The 23,304-nt window shown below is 35.6% G+C and overlaps 1 protein-coding gene across 3 annotated transcripts in view; it reads right to left on the minus strand.

Moving 5' to 3' along the window:
- Positions 1-23,304, minus strand: part of LOC128888573 (uncharacterized) — a 100,653-nt gene that overhangs the window by 67,635 nt on the left and 9,714 nt on the right. For all 3 annotated transcript variants that reach the window (XM_054145606.1, XM_054145694.1, XM_054145758.1), the window contains exons 2-7: positions 10,526-10,765; positions 9,267-9,388; positions 7,695-8,337; positions 5,122-5,953; positions 3,417-3,494; positions 1,214-1,419 (exon numbers count right to left, since the gene is read on the minus strand). In XM_054145606.1, coding sequence (XP_054001581.1) covers positions 1,214-1,419; positions 3,417-3,494; positions 5,122-5,953; positions 7,695-8,337; positions 9,267-9,388; positions 10,526-10,765 — 2,121 coding nt within the window. The remainder of the gene's footprint in view (positions 1-1,213; positions 1,420-3,416; positions 3,495-5,121; positions 5,954-7,694; positions 8,338-9,266; positions 9,389-10,525; positions 10,766-23,304) is intronic.

A 23,304-nucleotide genomic window follows, 5' to 3' on the forward strand; every position in this document is an offset into this window, starting at 1 on the left:
CCAAACGAACTATACCTATTAGCCATAAAGCGTAAAACTTGATTGCCCACGATAAAACGGCGTATAAAACAATTGAACAGAATACGAAGAAACCTTTTCAGTTAAAAACTAAATTCACCGTGTAACCATTTGCAGTGTACTTTTGTTCAGGTTAAGCTGTTGAATGAGAATACCGTTACAGGACAAAATTGTAAGAACTTATAATACTACGGAATACCTATAATAATACAGGACTCGTTTATTAGTCCTAGTCTGCTAAGTAAAGATTTTATTAGAGGCCGAAAGTGTAATTTACGATGCTTAATAAAATTTCGAGCTGTTTACCCGTCGAGGTGCCGCGCGAACGACCCAAACTCATTTCAATTAGTCAATTTCAAAGGCAATTGTAAGAAAACGACAACGCCGTTATCCCTTTCCCACTCCGTGTTTTAATATTCATTCCTCCGAAGAAAGAAACGCCAATCATTTAGGAAAAACCAATCACCATCGCTTGTACCCTGAATCAATGAACAGGAGAGCTTAACCCATTCACTGTCAGGCAAATATAAAGCGTTTTGCCTTGATCGCCAACATTTAATATAGATGCGTAATCTAGGTTATTACTTTGATAATAGAAAGCGATATTAAATTTGTTGGTTTAAAAAGAAACTTTTTAATCTCCTTTTGCAATAATTCGTGACTCAAAAGGCTATAAACTTATCCCTTGAGTAATTGTAATCAATTTAAACTACGGGAGATCTCGTAGTTGGCAGTGAATGGGTTAATTCGACCCGATCACGAATAAAACTCAATGAAACTGATCATGACAGAAAACTCATTTACGAGGGAGTTTGGTAATTGATGCGCGTTGATGAATTTTTGGTTCTTTACAGAAATAAAGTTCATGGGAATCTAATCACTAGACTGTGGATCTTTACGCAAAATAAAATCTTCGCGAACGTGCCTACAAAAATTGAACCTAAATTGGAATTTATTTTATTCTGCAAATATTATAACATGAACTTTTCTTTCACTCTTTTTTATATTCTTGCATATTATTTGCAGTTTTTAGTTTCGTGCACATTCTAATTTCCTATAAATCCATAAAGATCCGCAGTCTACTAATCACAGTGCCCTTTTCCATTATTGCCCAAAAACGGTTTAAGGAGTGGACACACCTCGCGATTTAAATTACACGCCATTCATATATTTTCATTATTTAAATTGCACACACCTCACACTCTCACTGCCACTGCTCTCGTATCTAGTGCTGCTGTTCGATTCCCTCCTAGTCCTTGTAATCGCGTCTCGTATCCTTTGGGATGCGGAACAAGAGTCACCAGTTTTCCGTGGAAGGGCTGGCGTTGGTTCGCTTTCGCTCTCTCTGGGACTGTATCTCGATGATCTTGTACTTAATGGACTCACCTCGGGTGACAAGTGCTGTAAGAAAGAAGCAGCAGCGTCTGGTATAATGTTTGAAAACGAGCAACACCGATTATTTATCAATACGAGAATCATAAGTAGACGATTTCTCGTGGCTACTCGAAGAGGAATCGATAACTTTCTTGCATTATAAAGATGTTAGGTTATTTTAGAAGTTTTGCGCAAGTATTTGACGAAAAGAAATTTTAGTTTAATGTTAAGGTGGTCAAGTATGGTTCTATTTAGTAGGTGAAACCATTAGTGCTACTATACAGAGTGAAGCATTTAAAACAGGTCGCCTGAATAATTCGTTCACTTTTAGCGATAGAACGTGGTCGTAATAACTTTTTTATCGGTAGAAGCGTAGAAGTGATATGAAGGTCGACTCTGTTTTTTTAAATGGAATGATATAGTTTCTAATACGCATTCTGATAAAGTGTATCAAGACGAATACAATGACCTCTATATGAAAGTCATTCAAGGTTACCCAGGCTGACTGAATTAAAAATAAATTGTTTCAAGGCGTTCTTCAAATATTTCATTAATATTCTTATTTGCGTACTCACTGCTACAGCAAGTGTTCAAAATGATGACCTTGAACTTGGATGCATTTTCTATAACGTGTTAATGTAGAAAACATTGCACAATTAACTTCATGTAGATCAACTGCAATCCAAGCTCCTTCATGTCTTCTCTGGTTGTTGGCATTTTGCTGTATACTTGCTGTTTTAACTTTTCGCATAAATAAAAATTCATGGGTGTTAAATTAGAAGAACGTGCCGGCCATTTACTATAATATTTCTTAGTCGATCAATCTGTAGATATAGTTAGCCTGTATATAGTTGAATGATCTTCAACTATAGATCATTGTATTCGTCTTGAAACGCTCTACCAAAATGTGTATAAGAAACTGTATCATTTTATTAAAAAAAAAAGGACAGTCAACCTTTATATCTCCTCTACACATCCACCGATAAAAAAGGTATCGGCACCACGTTACGTGCCCCTCGAAATCAAATAACTCTTGTTCGATACTTTTTTTTCTATCGCTAAAAGTAAGCAAATTATTCAGGTAGTTATTATTCATTTAAAAATGAGTGTAACAGATATATGAATCGATGTAGAAGATATATAAAATAAAGATAGATTAATTTAACGATAGAAAAGATTGTAGAAGAAGATGATCATTTAGAATCAGTGAATGATCAATGTGTTTCGAGTAATGTGAATATTAGTAGATACTGAAAGTTAAGTACATCAGTATAAAGCATATTTGCGTGCAAAATTATTAAAATAAATTGTACACGACGTATAAATTCGTAAAAATTAATTTTATCTGTATGTAAGTACAATTTAACAAATTTTTCTAGCTATCAAACTCGATTTGTCCTTCCATTTAGTTTCAATAAAAACGATTGCTATCAGTTCATATCTTACTACCAAGAAAACATTTCAGTTAATATTACTTGTAGTCCCCGCTTAAATTCTACGTAGGATTCTTACCGAGAAAAGTCTTCGTAAATCTGTTCCGTACGAACAGTATCGGTACTAGACTAAAGCTGATAATACAGGGTGTCCCAAAAGTCGGGGAGGAGTCAGAAATGGGGGGGGGGGGGTAGCTGAGACGATTCTGAACAACAATTTCCTTTGCAAAAATGTCGGATGGGGCTTCGTTAAAGAGATATTAAGAGAAAACCCCGACCAATCAGAGCGCGCGTAGACCGTTGGGGCGGCCGCGGTAGCGAAGGCTACGCGCTAGGTCGATGCTTCGATGCACGTCGAGTCACTTGTTCGCGTGCAAGCGCGGTCGCCAGCGCGTAGCCTACGCTACCACGGCCGCTCGAACGGTCTACGTGCGCTCTGATTGGTCGGGGTTTTCGCTTAATATCTCCTTAACGAAGCCCCATCCGACATTTTTGCAAAGGAAATTGTTGTTCAGAATCGTCTCAGCTACCCCCCATTTCCGACTCCTTCCCGAGTTTTGGGACACCCTGTATACTGATCGTAAAACTTACACTGGAGCATCGTTTGTTCGGCATATCATCGGTGTCATCGGGATTGGAAAACTCTTCTTTCGAAACCTTTCGCCGCACCTGAAATGAACACACTCGTAAACATAATAAAACATGCAATCTCGTTTTTTCTCAAACAAATGTTTTGCATCCCTATAATAAATATTTATTGTTAAAGTGGTCTCTTCTGTGCTTAGAAATAAAATATAAATTTAGATTTGCAGTTTGCTAAACAACTTGTAATTTCAATAGATTTTACCGATAGAAATATGTGTTTTAGAGTCGGATCATTGAGTTGAAAGATTAGAGGCAAAACGATCTCTACCTGTATCTTCCTCTCATAAGTCTGCTAGTTTTATTGCTTTTTAAAGAATTTTGAACTGTGCATTCTTAAAAGTACATACTTTCCAAAATGAAAAAGAAAGAATTGATGTGTTTAATTCAACGATGCAGAAACCACTCTTAACCCTTTGACTGCAAAGGACGTATTATATATGCCCTCGAGAAATTGGCTCAGAGAAATGTTTGTATTTGTTAAATCAATTTTTAACCCTTTGCATTCGGTTGTCTCCTCTGACGGGACATCAAAGTTTATTAGCGATTACAGGGAATGAACTTATTCCCCCGCAATTTTTTAAGAAACACATGTTTTCCTGTAGTTTTCTATTAAAGTGGTACAACAAACAAATCAAAATATGATAAAATTATCAAGATGCATGATTAAAAAATCAACCGGTTTTACACGTCGAAAAAGAACGGGTGGAGTGCGTTCACCACGATCTATACACTTCTCTAATTCATTGAACAATATGTAGAATTAGTGGAGCAAAGGTACACGTGTATGGCTCAATGATATAGGGAAACTTGATAAGATAATAAAGAAATCCGAAAACTGAGAAAAGATTTTACAAGAACACAGTTCGTATCGAAGCGTTGAATAGTAAAGATCTCTCTAAATTTTGATTGTTTTTGTAAATATGCGTTCTTCAATGTCCACAAATACATATAAACCAAATTTCATTTCAATGCCTTAGCTGATTCTAAAATTGTACTGTATAATATCACGTTTCCAGGGTGTACGTTTTCGCAAAAAAATGGCGTCGAGTTGCTGGTAGGTAACGTCCGAAACAGTGCCGAGTGCAAAGGGTTAAACAATGTCAGATTACAGGGGACGATGAGACGAAACTTTTTTTATATTCACAGTTTATTCATAGGATGCTTAGTTTCGAAAATAAAAATTGCAAAGTTAGAAGTTCGTTGAAAAAATTGAATTTCAGGAAAGTGGTCTGCCAAGTTATCAATTTTTGTCTCTGAAACTAAACGCCATACGAATAAACTGTAAGTATAAGAAAAGTTTCATTTTGTCATTCTCTGTTAGGTGATATTTTTATTAAATTCGATTGTTTGTTTTTTTTTTTCTTTAAGAAAACAGCAACAAGATCACTTCAAGATCTCAGAAAAGGCCTTTTAAGTCTTTAATTTTTATTTTTGACGCTAAATGTCCTATGAATGAACTGTAAATATAAAAGAGTTCCGTCTTATCATACCCTATAAGCTGATATTTTTTTTAAATTCACACCTCTATGACTTTAAGAATTTCCAGCAAAAATCGTCCTGTGGTCAAAGGGTTAATAAACATAATCCTAAAGCTCCTGTTGGAGCACTTTTCTACTTAATTTCAAGGTAGCTACGATCCCAATGTACTAACCACTTGGAAGTCGTCGGACTTCTTTCCATGGCCAAGATCCCCGACAGCCTTGCGTTCGTTCGTTTCGAATTCCGCAACGTCAGTTTCGGTACTCTCCAGGAAGCTCTCAGCAGAGTCCTTCATAGAATCTATATGCTTCTCGTTCTCCGACACTTCCTCCTCCTCGCACATCGGATCTTCCTCTTTCCCCGGCTTTGTCAGCTTCTTCTCCAGCTGTCCCCCCTTTTCGCCTTTCCTGACACCTTCTTGTTCCTCTAGCAGTTTCTCGTCGGCGACAACCACGTCGAGCATCGTCTCTTCTTTGCTTCCCGCCTCGATCCTCACTCTTGCATTCTGTTCCACGCGCGGACTTTCTTCGTCGCGTCTCGACGATTTCCCATCGAGCGTCTCCTTGCTCTCTCTGGCCGACACCTTCGTCCTGCCGTGCTCGTTTACTGTCGACTTCGATTTCGACGTTGTCGAGACGCCCACCCGTTCCTCCGGCCTGTCTTGCTTCTCCTCTTTACCGGATTGCTTTCCTTTTGCAGCGACGCCGACGTTTGCCGCCGCGTTCGCATTTGAATTCTTGCCGTCCCTACCCACGTCCTCGCGACTGTTGTCCCGTCGGAATATTCGAATGCCGTGTTTCGAGTCCTCCTTACCGAACACGGAGCTCCTCAACTCCTCCTTCGACTCCTTGCGGCTCGATTTCCACGCGGAACGTATGTCGTCCTTGCTATCCTGCCGCTTCAGTTTCTCCTCCTTGCTGCGGGGCGAGAGCAGCTTCGGGATCAAGCTCGGAAGGCTTATGTCCTCGCGACTGCGTCGTAAATCGTCGGTGCTGCCTCTGTATCTGGAAGAAATTGGCCGAGTTTTAGTGAACGAGTCTTTGGTAACTTTAAGCCAATGTGACGAGGAAAGTAACGTGTCCTTAGGGTCGCAAGGAGAGCAGAGAAACATGGATCTGTTAGTTGGTGTCTTTATGGTTTTTTCAGGATAATTATTCGTTGTCTATACTAAAATTAAAAAGAAGAAGAATCGGTGTTTTTAATTCAACAAGACAGAAACCTCTCTTGATGAACATTGTAAAGAGGAAAAATTGTTTGTATCCAGCGAGTAATCTCGATATATTGTTAGAAAGTCTAGCATCTTGGGTTGACGATTCATTCTAGCGTGTTGGTAAATATAAATGATTTTCTAGAGGGGGCTTTTTAATAACGAAATATACTTGTCGAGATAATCGTGGTGAACACAACGACATCTTTCATGTTCGATTGCAATCGTGTGCACTTTGAAAACAAAACTATATTTTATATAATATAATTCGAAAATTGTATAAATAAATTAAAGGAAAAATGTATAATAATTCATTTAAATATCGATCGCTTTTCTAGTATAGTTACATATTAATCATTAATTAATAAGAGTAAACAAATTAACACATTCACTGCTCGTGGCCAGTATGTGAGCCCCGGTAGCACCCTGTTATTGGATATGCCGTTGAAAAACCAAACAACGAACGTATTGCAATTGTAATTGATTTAAAAATGGAGTAGTGATCGAATATACTTTTCTATCTTGCAGTTTTTTCCACTCATTAGACTGATGAGACATTAATTAGCTTTAATACTTCTTTTTTTAACGATTATATTATACAACTGTTATTAAAATGTTTGTTGCTAAATTCTCATTTAAAGACTTTATGTATAAATTTCCTACAAAAACTGTTATAAATAAACTTGTCTAATTGTAAGTTAGGATGTGCTAAGCCTTACAGATGACTCGTACTAGTAGATTCTAAACGAAATGTTGCAATTTTACGGTTTTGCAACCATAAACGATATGCATTATTAAAATTCTCCCACTCAACAGCAGCGGCAAAGTTCGGTATTACGTAACACGTAACTTTGGTTATTTCTATGTACGAATATTCATTATCAAAATTATTCGATTTTTGCGAATTATTTTTTGCTCCGTAAGTTATTCATTTACGTCACATGAAATTTACATCAATTGCTAATTGAAAATTTTGTTAAATCTAATAAGTTTTTGTATAAAAAGTAGGAGTATATTGATTATCCTACCTTCCAGCTTGTTTCGTTTTCCCCTGCTTTGATTATCAAGTACTTATATATTACCGACATTCATTTTTTTCTATCCAATCAGATTTTCCTGATGTTTCTTATCTACCATATAATTTCTCGATATAGCGTTCGTGTTCATATTTCTGGCAATAAAATTTTATTCGTTTATGGTCAGGTGTTTTGACAAATATTACTCATACTTAAAAATCGATAACATCGTAAATTCCATTCCGAGGAATGCAACGTAAGCAAGAGCCACAATCGCGAAAGAATGCACATTCTCGCATACCTCCTAAATGAATCATTCATAATATTCCATTATTAAAAAAACAATTAATTTGTCAAATCTTCTCCACCATTTTACTTAGACAAAATTGCTTGCACTATACAATGGGTTTCTTCGTGTCAAATAATTTTTGTAAAAACATATCTTTCGATACCATCATCCATAAACCAAATCCTAATAGGTTCGAGATTAAACGAAGACAGCGAGTGATAAGTTGGAAGTACCTTTGTGGGATGAGAGAACGTTTCGGGGATTCTTGGGGGCTTCTAATGTCCTCGAACTCTTTGGAGCTTCTTCGAAATATAGGAATATTCGACTTCCTCTCCCCATGCTTAGCTTGAGTTAACTTGATTTCCGGTGAAATGAACTTGGACAGTATCCTCGGCGGTTTTATCAAGGATATCCTCGGTGTACTTTGTTCTTGGTTGCTCGTCGTCTCCTCCTGCTCGTCGGTCTTCGCTCTACCGCTGTTCGTTGCAGAAGGGCGCTCGCCTTTCTTCGCTTTTATGGCATCCGGCGATGGCACTTCCTCTTCGTGTTTACCGGGAAACCTTTCGGGACGTTTCGAGTTCGTTCGTTCGTTGGCGTCGATTCGCGTCGCGGATTTTTCCGAAGAAATCGTTTCGTTTCTCGTCGCTACGTCTCTGCACGGATCGTCTTTCGTGGAACCATTACAGTCCTCGACTTGCTCGTTCGCCTCTCTGCTAACTGGCCCTTTCTGATCAGGGCTCGGAACTTCGCAGCCGACGGGTTTTACGATTTCGTTCTTCTCAACGGTTTCTCGGTATTCCTGACGACGGGACGGTAAACTCCGATATACGCGCAGCTCCGGCGATTTTCTCGTCGCTGACCAACGCGTGGGTGGACCTGCATGTAAAACACAGACGATAATCTATTTCCTTCGCGGAGTAAACGTAAAAATTTCTTCGCGTCAAGGCGATCGAAATGTTTCGTGATATTTCTAGCAGAGATGAGTAGTATTCATATCTACATACAAATTTGGAATAGCGAATAGTCGATAAGCCAGAGTTTATTTGTTACTCGTTCTATAGAAGCAAAACATATTCCAAAAGGTTTTACAAAAGAGGCTTTAGGATTTTCTTCTTTTTCTCAGAGCAGTCGTAGGGGATATTCAAACATTATTTTTCACGTTAAATTGTATTTATTTACATTTTCATTTAGAATTTACTACTTGTGCTACACTAGAGTGCTATAGTGGTATTTAAAAATTAAACAAGACAGAATTAACGAGGAACAAATGCATCGTTTGTAAGACACATGATTTACACTTTAATGTTTGTAATAAAAATTATTAATGTTTAAATATTCAGTACTCAAAGGGTTAATAAACAAAGTTCTAAAGCCCAGTACAGTGTACAATATACTATACAGTAAATAAGTAAAAATTGTTAACTGTTAAATCGAAAAAACGTTGCGAGTATATCGGTATATCGTTGGTGGAAAGCAGTAATGAGATATAGAAGAAAAATCAAGAGAAAACGCAATAAAGATGAGGTGATTGCAGAAGAATGTAATAAGAATGCAATAAAATAATATAGACTAAGAGAAAAGAAACAGTAAAATGAAAGAAATGTAAACAGTCATATAATATTTGTATATATGTAAAGAAAAAAAGAGGAAAACGCAATAAAGATGAGGTATTTGTAGAGGAACGTAATAAGAATGCAATAAAATAGTATAGATTAAGAAAAAAGAGTAATATTTTTATATATGTAAAATAACAATTGTATTAAGAGAAAGAAAGTAATTAAACGAAATGTGAATGTTTAACGTACCGTTGATAGTCCAGGCTCGTCGAATGCTATGCTTCAATATTTCGACAGGCGACTTTACGTTTATAGATTCTTTGGATTCTGGACTTCCGAATGTCCATTTACCAGTAGCGACGTGTAACTCTCTGAAATAAACAAAGTTCCAAATGATCATAATTATCGCTACGCTGTATACTACAATTTTATACAATACATGTATTGTTTGCTAAGGGTGTCTTCAACGTCGAACATTTAAATAATTAAGAATAAAATATAGGGGTGAAAATCTTAGCAGAAAATTATTTACTAAACAAAATTAAAACAATGCTTGAATGTTACTTTTATTAACAAGTTTTCCAACTGTCAATATAGCACTTTTATTCAACATATGATTTCGCTTAAAACGTTAAATGACACAATTGTGAGTTGAGATAGTCCAATTTTTAACCGACTTCGAAAAGGAGGTCACTCAATTCGACTTGTATTTTTTTTTTTTTTTTTTTAATGTTTGCTCACTGATTACGTCGAGACGGCTTGACCAATCGGAATGAAACATCTTGCACCTGAGTATGTAGAGTATGTCTCCCAGGTAGATTCGTTATCATGACATTTTGAGATATCTCATTTTTTACCTGTTTTTTTTTAAAGAACCGAAAAATGTTGTGCTACTTCTTACTCCGAAACGGATGGATCAATCGGATTGAAACTTCTTGCATCTGATAGAGCATCACTGCTACTTGGTTCAATAATAATAATAATAATAATAATAATAATAAAAAAAAAAAAAAAAAAAAAAAAAAAAAAAAAAAACTTGGTTTATTTTTTATCACTTTTATCGCAAAAAAGCACTATTTTACGTATGTACGTCCGGAAATCGATGAAATCGATGAAACCTCCGAAAAGGTTCTTTTATATAATTTAATATAAACAAAATACAAATTATTTCATGGTTTTTAGTGCAGATTTAATATTTTTCGAAGTCGGTTATATTTTTCCTCCAAAAATTATTTTTGACGATCAATAGAGTGTTTATCGAACTCCTTCATAGTGGTAATTCAAAAATTACATCATTTGGGCCGTGTCGCTCGAGAAACACATCTGCGACATGATATACATCCATACATAATTAAAGATAACAGAATTATATATTTTGTTGTATCGTTTCCTGGGATATAGTTTCAGAAGAAAATATATGTTAAAACAAGGAACTTTCAGTCGTCGCTGGTTGCCAGTGTAATTTAACCCGCGCGAGAATGAAATAGCAATAATGGTAGGCTACTCACGCGATCTTGTAGCAAACGTTACAGATCCATTCGACGTCTTTGTTATCGGTAAGGCTCCTGACCTCGATACGGCATTGTCTGCAAACTCTGTGCCTGCAGCGTGCACACGTTGCGCCGGTGTTGTAAAATCTACCAAACGGTGCGCCGCATCTGGTACATTTGCGTCCTTGGTATGATAGTTCACCCGACGCCTTCAGAAGTCCCCTCCTTCGGAGGTATTGCAGATCAGCCTTCAGTCTTCTGCAAAACGTACAATTTTTCCATTACCCCTCTGCACTTGGAGCCTCTGCGTATACCCTAACACGGATCTTTGCACACAGTCCTCCGATCAAGCGAAACATAAAACCAATCCTTTACATGAAATGTCATTGTATGCTCCTTACAGAATCAAACAAATTCAACGTTGAAGCCATTAAACATTTACTATATGCATACAATGTTCTAGTTTCTTGTATAGGTTCTCATAAGTCTCCCTTGTAATTTGCCCAAAGGCAATCGGAAATATTCACTGGAACATGTATGCTTCACTAGGGTCCAAAGGGTCAAGAGGGGATACTCGAGATACCAGTGCTCACTTACTTTCTCAATTAACCCTTTGATCGCGAGACGATCTTTTGCTGGAAATTCTAAGAAGCGTAGAGGTGTGAGTTTGAAAAAAATATCAGCTTATAGGGTACGATGAGGCGAACCTTTTTCATATTTACAGTTTATTCATACGACGTTTAGTTTCAGAGATAAAAATAGAAAACTTAGAAGACCTTTTCCCTGAAGTTCACTTTTTTTCAACGAACTTCTAACTTTGCAATTTTTATTTTCGAAACTAAGGATTCTATGAATAAACTTATATAGGTTCTTATATAGGTTCTTGTAAGTCTCACTTGTAATTTGGTAAAAGACAATCAAAAATATTCGCTGAAACATATATGTCTGACTAGGCTCAAAAGGGTTAAGAGGGGATGCTTGAGGTTACCAATGCTCACTTACTTTCTCAATTAACATATGCAATATTATCCTTTGAAAACAGGCAGCTGGTTCATCGTTACAATTGATTGGGTTCGAAAAACGCACGATGGGTTTTGGCTTCCAATTGGACGAATACAACTGTACCAGAAAATCTGATACTGCGCGAAAGAAGCACTCGAATGGGAACCATAACTGCTATAGCATGCGGTACCGGATACGACATAAATCTCGCGTCGACGTCTCCGCACTGTTGTTTCTTAACCTATCACAATCACTGACTACACTGTCGTATCTAATTGAAACATTTTACTAGACAGCAGGAAACTTTAGTTTTACATTTAAAGAAATTAACAAGTGATAAACTTCATCTCTGAACACTCGAAAGTATTTGAAGGAAATTGATCACTTAGTTTGTTTACTATTATATTGTACAGTTATTATGGTTTATTACTAGTAATTAATTTGTTTAAGGAGTACACAATATCCATTAATGATATATATTTATTCGTGTTATCATCAAGTTATTTTTATACATTATTAGAACGATTTTATTAACATTAGTCATATTTTATGCGTTTGGTAATTAGATTGTACAAGGAAAAATGTTATCGATATATTTGTGTCTACGTGTGTAAATTATTTGGTTACATAGTTGATTATAATTTTTGTATTTATAGTATTAGTAATTAAGTAGTAGGATAATATAGAAATGTATAAGTTGATATGAATTTATGTGGGTTGTTACGTTATGTAGATTCATAACAACATATTATAGTATATTGCTGCTAATTAAATTGTCAAGAATATTTCATATGGAAATTTATACAAATTTATATGTAGTAATAAATAATTCATTTATCATTCAACTGGAAGTTTAAATGGGGTTCATATTAAATTATATGTTTACTATGAACACAGAATAGCGTGTAATTACAAATTAAACCACAATCTTGTCAAAGTTTTAACACCAGCAATCCCTAATCAAATTTATTCTTCAATCTAGCACAGTTCGAAAAAGTTTTACCGCGCGACAGGAAACGACCGTATTACATTAAAAGAAATAACAAGTTTGAACGGAACTGCACACACAGAACGAAAGGTTTCTCCGCTTCTCTACTTCAATTTTCGCACTCGATGCTCGTTTCCAGACTTGCGAGTCGTTCCAAGTGTCCTCCAGCACTGGAGAACGGTGAAGAACGCTGGACAATGACGCGCGAAAAGGATATTCAGCAAATAAAACGACAGTCCTGACTTTCGGCCCGATGACAATGACTCACTGACCAGCGTGCAGCCGGCGTATCTAAACCCTTTTGTTATAAAAAGAATCGACGCACCAACGCAAGAAAGATTGCTACATCTTTCTAGTCGGTGCCAGCGTTGCATTAGTGTATCTCGTTAGGCGTTTCGTCGGACATATACAGGGTATCTAAACTGAAGAAGACCACCTAACTATCGCTCATGATTTTTCTAACACAAAAATTGTATTCAATGATTTTGGAGGAGAAATGCCATAGAAGAAAAATTTAATTTCTAACTTGTTTTCTTCATGTTTCCTTCAGGTAGTTGTTCCGTGGATTTATTTAATGTAGGATATTAACAAAACTTCGCTTGATTGTTATTTGATTAAATATGAATCATATGAGTTTATTTCGAATTGAATTGACCATCTCAATTTTACGAAAAACGACAACAAAGTTTTGTAATTTTAACACAGACCCTTATGGGACATACAGTGGGTGTAGAATGTATTCGTACACCGATCAATTTCCCAAAAAACTTTTCTGTGCAATTGTAGTTTCTTAACTTCTTTTTTTATAATCAATGATATTCTCCGAAGTCTCTAAGATAGATATAGTACAAACAACATTTACTAGTTAATATAATTTATGAAATTAACAACAAAAATGCGAAAAGTGGGTAAAAGTATAGAAGCAATAAGTATTTGTACGATTCTTATGACGAACCATTTACAGTAGAGTTTGTAACGTAAACACATTAGTTTATTGCTCCGTACGAATTAGAAAACATCAAATTTCCAGTAAAGTACTTTTAAAAAAGGCTCTAATAGAGGAATGGAAGAAGATCCCACTTCGAATAACTAATAATTTAGTTAATTTAATGCTTAGAAGAGTTGCAATAATTATAAAATCAAAAGGAAGTATTATATACTTGTAAATTAATGTAAATTTCTTTTTTTTAAATCAAGTTTTAAAAATTAAACAGTTGTGCGAATACTTATTGCTTCAATATTTCTATCGATTAATTGTTTTTTTCTTTTTAATTTCGCAACTTACATAAATAACTATTTTTTTTGTACTCTATCTATTCTACAGATTTCCGAGAATATGTAGAATGTCATTGTTTATCACAAATAAGTTAATAAATTACAATTTTACATAGTTTTTTTGGAAATTGATCAGTGTACGAATACTTTCTACACCCACTGTACAAATTTTCACGCGAATTTTTTCAATTTAAATCAAAATGCAATGGAGGAACTTGCTGAAAATTTGATATGTTATAAAAGCCGATATTATAACTCATCTAAAAAAAAAAAGATAACAATTACTGACCACAACGTCATTGAGATGTAATTCATTAAAATTTGAAGCTGAGCGTAGAGTATTACGAATGTACGTGTACGTGTAGATATACATATTGACTTATTATGATCGTGAGTGATAGCAGTAAGACTATACTTTTACGAAAGTTTTCAATTATATTTTTGAACGTGACTATCTCGAAACAACAGCCTTAAGGGAGGATCCCTTTTATTGTTCAGTCTTCGTTTTTTTTAATACGTAAAAAATGATCGTCTTTTAGCATTAAAAATCCTGGATGGAAATTTGAAGCGCTGTAATTTTGCGTAAAATAATTGTTTCAAAATCATTGAAATTGTGCCACAGGAAATTTTCATATTACGAAAAACAAGAGAGCTATGTAGGTGGCCTCCTTCAGCTAGGACACCTTGTATGTATCTAGTTTCCATTCCCGTCGCACAATGATAGAGCATATTAACGCAACATACTGAACGGTGCAACGGACACGATCGAATAACAATGAACGATATTTCCTTTGCCTTTTATATACCCCTGGCTCCGAGTACTTGAATACCTTTCTCCTTTCTCTCTCTTTCCCTTCTTTTACCTATTAGCGTTGCATTCGCGCGTATACGAGACAGCGAGAAGGAACGATCTCTTGCGCAGACAATTCCACGCCCAAAAAAGGCAATTTCTGTGCACGACATAATTCATTTCTGCTTGTTTCTCTGGACTCCAAGCATAATTTGAAATTGAAATTATAACGATGAATGGTTATCGTGTTAGATTTAGTAATGTTGGTTGTAATCGTTGCAAATTTTGAATTACCCTTTGTTGATCATTTCAAAAATGATCAGAAGTATTAACGTTTAATAATAATAAATGCTTCGCATTGTAACATTTCTGTTCGCTGTATTATTTGTTCTTTGCAAAATTGTAGGTTTTTTTTTCATTGATATTTCTTTATATTGGATAAGACTGAAATATGCAACATTAAAATATAAAATTTAGACAGATTCAGAGGATTTCGATGGATTCTTACTGTTAATTTAAACTCGTGAAAATAAATGAATATGTTTCCAAAATTCCGAGCAATTCCATAAGCTAATATTCGAAGAAGATATCGAGAATGGTATAAGATATCTACTAGTAACGCGGCTAAGTAATTGTACATATATAAAATGCTTCAACAACTACTTTGTTTCTTAACATTTGTCGGTAAGTGTACATCCAAACCAATTAACTCTCCAGAATCAGCTTGAGAATTTACTAACAAAACAAAGGAGCAGCATCACTTTCCTCCGATGTTGGGTGCAGAAAATACACGTGTCACGAGGTGACACGAGTCTTCTTGTTTCGCACAGACGACTGTTTCATAATCGAATCACACCGACAGAATGGAATTATAATAAAATCAAGAGCGGCGATGTCAACGCACAGCTTGAGTTCTCGAGTCCAGCTTTCACCGATCTCCCGTGTCAAAAACACGCGAAATAACGAGGCTCCCGATACACCTACGCGTCCCGCCAGTCCCCCGCCAGCGAGTCTCGATCAGTCGAAGACACGATCCAACGTCGACCGCATCCGGTCGACCGAAACTCAGCCGCTGCACTGCTCGATCGCTATCGGGACCGCGATGTTCGTTCGTGCAATAAAACAAATCGAGCCGCGGTGCAAGGTGGTGTCACTTTCCGTGACCATTACTCAGCCGATATTAACCCTTTGCACTCAAAATACTCCTCACAGCCACCGAGGAAACTTGCCGTTCCGCTCCAAGTGCGCCTCTCCTCCGCACGCCAACGATATACCGCAGCGAAGAGCAAACTGTTATAATTTAGAACACAGTGATTCGATGGTTCTGGAAACTCTGGGGCCTTCAAAAAAAAGGGATGATCTATTAATTCCTCGACAATAGATCTCAGTTTCGCTGATTTCGGGATTTAGTCGTTTAGTTGACCCTCTCTTCGAATGATTTCACAAATTGAAACGAATACAGAACTCTCTAATTATTGTAAGAAATACAACTACTCTAGCTTTTATGAGCCTCTTTATGAACTCCTAGCGAAATATTACAGTTTCTTGTAGATACATACATACAATACACACATACAGCCCCACTCAGAAGCATGTAGACATTTCCTTAATAGAAATAAATATCTAATAAAAGTTGCCAATCTATTAAAATGAATCATATAATTTATATTTCGATATGTTTAAGTTGCATTAGCGCATATATTTCATAATAGTATTCTTTGATCAAAAACTATAGTGATAACTAGATAATGTTAAAATTTCTTTTATCAAACTTGGATATTATTAATTTCTTCATTGTATCCGAAGTAATATTATCTCATTTATTTTGTAATACCTCGCCATAAATGTTTTTTGAACATTCTTTCTGAACTTTTCTATCTAAACGATCCCATAGTTCCATTATAAAATTGAACATGGCACTCAAAACATTTGATATTATTAAATGTTAAATACACATTCAATACAAAATTTAGCAACAAAAGTTGTATATTAATAATTTACAGTCTATATTAATTATTCATTGAAGCTAGTAAATAGCCACATATTTATGAACGAGGATGTACATATGTATATACTGACTGTTCGAAAACTCTTCTGATTACCAGCTGTGCAGTTGTTACGGATAAATCCATTATAAAAATTAAACTGCACAAAAATTCTACAATTTATCATAATGAAAGCCTTTACACTCGAATCAGAATTACGATTACGATTGTAATCAAATGTTTTCGAGTTGTGATCGCAAATTATTCTGCGATTACGATTGTATTTTCAGGGATTTTCAACCATAGAAATTTTGTACCTGACAACCGACTTCAGATTCATGTTCCTCAGATCAAAAAACTTAGTAAACCAGGTTTTCGTCAACATACAAAATTTTTAAATGTTACCCTATCTAGGCCCTAGCCTATTGGCATGAATTATTTTAACTGAAAATTTTTTAATTTTTAATTTTGACGAAATCATGGTTTTCTAGGTTCTTTGAGGGTAAGGAACACGAATCCGAAGTCGGATTTGAGGTATAACATTTCTATGTCTGGAAACACCTGAAAATACGATCGTAATCGCAGAAAAATTTGCGATTACAATTGTAATCGCAATCAAATCTGTGATTACGATTGTAATCGTAATTGTAATCGCAACTCTGAAACATTTGATTGCAATCGTAATCGTAATTATGATTACGATTCTGATCAACACTGCAGCAAACTTTGTTAGTGATTATACAGGATAAACTAACACAAGCGCAAAAATTCATATTTCTTAAAGGTTTTCATGTAAATAAAACGAAGAAACAAATTGAAATATGGTATACATAGTGCGACACACAATTTGACAGTCATCTATATTTTCGGTCATAAATTCGCCGTTCACTTATGAAATCGTTAGTCATTTTTAGTGCTAGTAGCTTATGCTAGTATACTACTACTAGTATACTGCTAGCATATGTATACATTACTATCCATCAAGTTTGAAAAGAATCGATTGAGTTTTTATAGGACTTTTAAATATTTTTTTGAAAATCTGGCGTGATACATTTTTAATTTTGTAATCACTTCGTAAAATGAATATTGTTTAGATAAAAACACATTTTTATTGAAAATAAATGAATATAACACAAAAGAATAGTAATTAGTATCATTTCCATTAGTTTTTAACACATTTTTCATTCGTTTTGACATTGTATTAATTAACTTGTTTAAGGTATTATGCTTGATGAGTAGAATAATATTGGTGACCTTTCAATGCATATCTGTGACTGTTTCACACATTATCATACATTAGAATAGTATAAAATAGTATAGAGTAATATAGAATAGTAAGAAATTCATATTTTTAGCATAAATATCCTCAATATCTAAAGATTCATATAAGCCCAGTATTATTACAATAAATCACATCCTTTTTAAGTTACGTTATTTAATACGGCGTGATTCCTGTTTATACATCTTGTAACGAAATGGCTCCGAGTGCAAAGGGTTAAATTGTGTAAAATGAATCACACATTACACGACCAGATAAAGCCGAAGAAATCCGAGTGCCGTAACCTTTCCTTGAGGAAAAGTTGTAGTGCAAAGGGTTGGAATGCAAAACCCTTCGGTAAGCACTAACCATGTACTTGCGTCATTCAAACGTACATACATGTTCAGTATTTTCCGCTAAAGCGATATTGGCGTTAATTTATTAGGTGCCGCGTAAATTCTGCGCGCCGCTTTAATTCGAATGAACACAGTCTATCGGTGTTATAGTTTCAAAGAAACAGTTGAAACAAACGGTGACTCTAAAGACTCTAGAATCTTGAGAAAAGGGATTAAGATATATGTAGTCGCTAATCCCTCGACGATTAGGCACTTAGAAAGATTTTTACAAGCGTTTGAAATGTTATTGGTGGATAGGAGATGGTACTGGCAGACGTGCTCTTCGAGTCTAAACTTGATCGCACTGCAACAGACGCGGCAAAGGATATTTATTTTGCATTTGGTGAAGGTGCTGTGACTGCGCACTCGAAGACAATAACGGAGAAGGACATTCGACGAAAGTCTTCGGTGCACAGGTGATCGGACTAGTCGAAGAAGATCTAGAATTTACGAATTTTAACACATTCGCGACCGGCTGATATTTTGCGTTTCTAAAACCGAGTAACGGCGAAAATAATAAAATTCTGAAGCTGATCGCAAATTTGTATCGTTAGGATAAAGATAAAAATTATGAAATATATTTTGAAATATCAATGTTGTAAATATGTAGTATATAAAATAAAAAGATTTTCATAATTTCTTCATAATCAGGAATAGAATTTAAAGTGACGTGAATTCACGTCAGTGGTTGCAAATGTGTTAACATCGTTTCTGAGCTTTGAATTTGTAAATCATATTAAAGTATCTCCCTAAAGGTAAATGGAGCTCAATCCGTAGAACTTCCAGGATAACGTGAAACCACACGTGGAGATAACAACACGAAGAAAACATCGAACCTGTGATAGAAACTTATTTCTCATCCATCATATTTTTTGGATCTGATCCCGTCACATTTTCAACTTTTTCGATCGCTACGAAACGCTTTGATAATATTTAGACCATAAAAGACGCGGTAAATACTCTTTTTAACGATAAACCCGAAGCTTTTTGTAAAGGATCTACCAAAGTGTAGTCGTGTAGTCAGTGTAGTCGTGGTAGACACGTAAACACATCATCATCTTTCATTCATAATGAAAGAAAAATGAATCGTATTCTGTACCATCTGTGTTTCATTAACAATCAAAACGTAAAAGTTCCATTTGAAAAACTCTTTATAAGCAACATGACGCGACTCTCGTACAGATAGGAAACACTATCGTAAACAATGATGAAAACTCCACCTTTAATCAGTTTAAATACCTAAAAGAATTATTTCGAAAGTTTGATCAGCAAGAGATTAACGAAAGTGTCTTATCGATGCCTTCCTTAATCTCCGGAATCACTGTTTACGTAGATGAGTCTCTAGCGCTATAAGAAGTTTACAGAAACGAAGCAGCGAGCAGAGCATAATTGAAGGCAATTCCAAGTCGCATCGAAAAATGTGATTCATAAATGTAGCCTAGCGAGCTGGACTTACGCGGCAACCCAATACGACTGTCCTTGATAGCGTTGCACGTTACTATTCGGTCGTTTCTTTGTCGCGCATCGGGGACAATGTCTCTGTACCGTGATTTTTTAGCACTAGGAACACTCACTGGTGAAAGGGTCAAAGGGCACAATGACGGTGTCCAATAATGCGGCGTGGGTCGTCCGTTTCCGTGTCGGGATCGAGGAACGCTTAAGGATACGCAGCGCCGCGGTGGCTGGCCATGTCCAGCCCAGACGGAGACGATCGGTGCACCAGTGACAGCAAATGTTGCGGAGCCAGGTACGTACCTGGACCGCGCAGCCGCTTTAGGTCTTGGAGAACCGAGCTGGAGAAGCAACCGGCGAAGCGACCAATCGGCGCTCCTTATCGCTGACGCGGCGTGCAAGTAGACGCGACGTAGGTGTGCGTGCCGATATACGTGCACACGGTTCTCTGAGTATAGATCGACGTGTCGTATCGGTTGTTTAGCTCTCCGCGCAGGGTTTGCGGCTTTTGCCGCGCGGCACGATCGAGGGAACACCGCGAACTTCAGCTCCGAAGCGATCTCTCCGCGCTGGGCCCCTTCGGTACGCTTCACTTTGCTTCGGTTCGCTTCGCTTCGGTTCGGTTCGGTTCAGTTTGCTTCGGAGCAGCGGGGGCGTGACTGAACGTATATTAGACGACAGTAATGCTCCGTCTGCGATGTCAACGACTGGCTTCGACCATGCTAACACATTCGCGCCAAGTACGCTAAAATTTCGATTCACGCGAATTTTTATAATCACTTTTTTAAGCATGTAGGTCAAGATTACGTTATCATGAATCTAGTCATTATTGCGTAACCTTTTGATAGAAATCGACGACATTCTTATTTCTTATCTAATTTTGTTTAAGCTTACCAAACATTTTCTGTAACGCGCATTTTTAACCCTAGGTATAAGGAAAATTTAATAATGAGTGTTGGTCATAGAAACTCGTTATCCGATCATTTAAAGCAACTAGATATTATTATTATTCATAGCCTCAAATTTTTCATTTTATTAATATTTTCTGCAAAAACCTGATAACTTTTTTAGATATGTTAAAACTACCGAAGTTAATTAAAAGCAAAGTATCGTAAATGCTATAAAGACAAAATAAAAGATTTGACTCGATTATAAGACTTATAATTATAACATAAAATTGATTATGTATGGTTGAATTGTAAAATTAGACGACATTTTTGTAAGGTTCAAATATAAATTCTGAAATCGTATAGTAATTGTGTCGAGAGATCCAGATTTGTGTCGAAAGTAAAAATGTAGCACAAACTCTATCATCTTGAAATTACGTTTTATGGTTTTTCATGGGGCATCCACAATTTATCATGTTCGGGTGAATTCATTTTTCTTGCACTCGGAAAAAAGCTCGTGCGGCTTTAACACTAAACAATGGGAAAGAATTGTACGAATAAATGGCGAACACATCGTTAAATGAAATAATGTTTCAACATTTTACCGATGGTAAGCGATTGGACATGTAATTATACTCATTAATATTTTTTATTTTGATAGCATTAGTATTATTCAATATTTATTTGAATAACGTTTCCAAAAAACGAAAAAAACCGTTTCCAAATTTTTTTATATAGTTCTTTCATACTATACATGAATTATATACAATTGTTTCGTGCATTATTCAAGTTAGTTCCGCGTAAAATATTTTTGCAATTAATTAAAATAAGTGTCTTTAAGACTAGTTATTTGTCCCATCACGATAGAAATAGTAATTACAGGTGAACACATCGGTAGGTTTAGTACTAAAGCATGATTTAAATACTCAGAACTTGTGTAACACTTTACCGGTATTAACAAGTTTTTTGCTAGGGGATCTAATACTTTGTTAGCTATTATTGAAATAACAATTTAAACTTCCATCATTGTATGAATCATGAGATATTATATAAATATTCATCAAAAATCGATTCTAATAGATAAAATAAATATTGAATAATACTAATGTTATCAAAATAAAAAATATTATTGAGTATAATTACATGTCCAATCGCTTCCCATCGGTAAAATGTTGAAACATTATTTCATTTAACGGTGTGTTCACCATTTATTCGTACAATTCTTTCCCATTGTTCTACAAGTTTGTACATTCCTTTTGTTTATAAGTTTTGAATTCTATTCATGTAATATGAATTAATTTTTGATTTGATTCCAGCATCATCAGGAAAATGTGCCTCGCGAGCCTAAGAAATCTTACATGTCAAACTCTAAGCCACTCCTCCAAGTTCTATTAAAAATGGCGTCTCCTTGCGATGTTGCCCCTTCCGGTATTCATCTTTGTACTTCGGTTGACTACTGCGTCTCGTACAAATCCAAAAATAATTTTATGCGAAGTAGGGCAAGACAGTCATCCGGATAATAAGTACACTTTTTAAAAATTGGAACAAAGTACTCAAGTCAGAAGTTGATTGATTTCATGGAGTGCATAATATTGTGACGATTTTGTGTTTCAAATTTTATGTTTTATCTGAAAATAGGTGTAGATTTGCGTATTATGTCTAAAATATTGTCTTGGATTGTTTAATGTAATTTAATTATTTTGTTGTTTTAACAAAGTAACATTTAACTTAATAAATGTTCCTCGTTCTATGCAGAATAACTAATTTTCAATCTCGACGAAGCTATATTTTATTTACGTTTCGATTGTTTGTAAGAATCATCCTTAAAATCTATAGGTATGACACACATATCTACTAAAAATGATAATATAAAAAAAAAAAATACAAATGTCGCTACAACAAAAGTTCGTAATCTAAACAAATACTTTATCAAATATCGTTCTACAATTCGTGTATATACAAGCTTGCTTTTGATTCGTTTCTTTGTTTACATGGAAATTCCATTTTATCTTCAATCTCGTGAAACTGGAATACACTACCGGTGATGTCAAGTTGGATAGATTCGTATTTATAATGACACAGTCGATATGGGAACAATTATTGTTGGTAATATATCAATTTGACATTGTGTCTATATACGATCATTGTTGATCGTTGTAGCGCCAGTCATATGAATCATGGCAATTAAAAATGACATTGTTATCACGTATCAACCAGCATTAGGTCTGTAATCTGTGATCTGAATGTCTCAATAATTTATATCAAGAAACAACCAAGCGAGACTGTTACTTCTTTCGATTTTTGATGTTTTCGCATTAACGCGTAAATGAGTCTAAATGAGTTACGCAGATATTTCATTCGCTATAGCTTGCATCCAAGGAATTATCAATAATTTATTGCCATCTCTGCGTAATGTGCAAGAGAACCAGTCACAGTTGCAACCGATCTATAAATAGGCTAGTAGTAAAACTTCAGATTTGTGCGCACTGAAAGATGCGTGACAAGCAAATAAAATATTACTTGCGATTTTACATGACGTGCAATCGTTTCGAGTCGAAACACCGAAGTGATTAGAAAATCCTTAAATTTATTACTTGTCGCATTAGATTCGCATTTAGGTGGTTATTCTGGTTATAACTGTGATGTTTATCTTGTTTATCTTGCGAAAGTATTCGAGTGACCGTAACGGAAAGAACTTCTAATGACTTTGCGAAAACTAATTAGCCCTTTTAGTGAACAGAGAGTAATTTCAAGCAAATGTTTAG

This window comes from Hylaeus anthracinus, unplaced genomic scaffold (assembly GCF_026225885.1).
Source record: "Hylaeus anthracinus isolate JK02 unplaced genomic scaffold, UHH_iyHylAnth1.0_haploid 0, whole genome shotgun sequence".
Lineage (NCBI taxonomy): Eukaryota > Metazoa > Arthropoda > Insecta > Hymenoptera > Colletidae > Hylaeus > Hylaeus anthracinus.